General features: G+C 30.6%; 1 protein-coding gene across 1 annotated transcript; it reads left to right on the top strand.

Moving 5' to 3' along the window:
• Window positions 1-18: 18 nt before the first annotated feature.
• Window positions 19-183, top strand: LOAG_16186 (hypothetical protein; the record flags this gene model as incomplete). Its single annotated transcript, XM_003151674.1, has 1 exon — window positions 19-183. A coding segment is annotated over one exon (165 nt), but the record flags the coding sequence as incomplete, so codon positions are not given.
• Between the last annotated feature and the right edge of the window lie 357 nt (window positions 184-540).

Raw genomic sequence — 540 nt, forward strand, 5'->3', positions numbered from 1 at the left:
AAAAAGGAAGAACTGGAGACTACTCAATTGCGGACATTAAGTCGTCTGGGCGCTATTGAGTCGATGGGTGACAATGACTTGTCGTATCGCCGTTGTGCAACCCACTCTTCTTCGATTTTAACCAATGCTTCATTTCATCAATCCTTAGGCAGTAATTCTTTTTCCTTTTGGAGAACCGAATAGTTTCCTTGCTTACTTCTTAGCAAAGCTTATAATTTTATTTCAATCTTTCAGCTGTAAATTCTTTTCCTTTCAGTGTCGTTTTTTCAAAATGTAATTTTAATTGTTATTTTTGGGAATTTTTTTTTATTAGATTTTTAAACCTTAAAAGTTTTATTTATCATTTACTCAATCGATATTTCTCTTTATCCTATTGTCTCTTTCCTTGTTAACTAATGTCTCATCTTATAAAATAATTTGTTTTATTGGTTTTGTTGCACTTCATTATTTTTCAATAATTTACATTAATGATTGACGGCGTAAATAACACTGATAAGTGATCACTTATCATTAGTAATACTATGAAGCTTAGCTATATGT

Source organism: Loa loa, assembly GCF_000183805.2.
Source record: "Loa loa unplaced genomic scaffold supercont3.4615, whole genome shotgun sequence".
NCBI lineage: Eukaryota > Metazoa > Nematoda > Chromadorea > Rhabditida > Onchocercidae > Loa > Loa loa.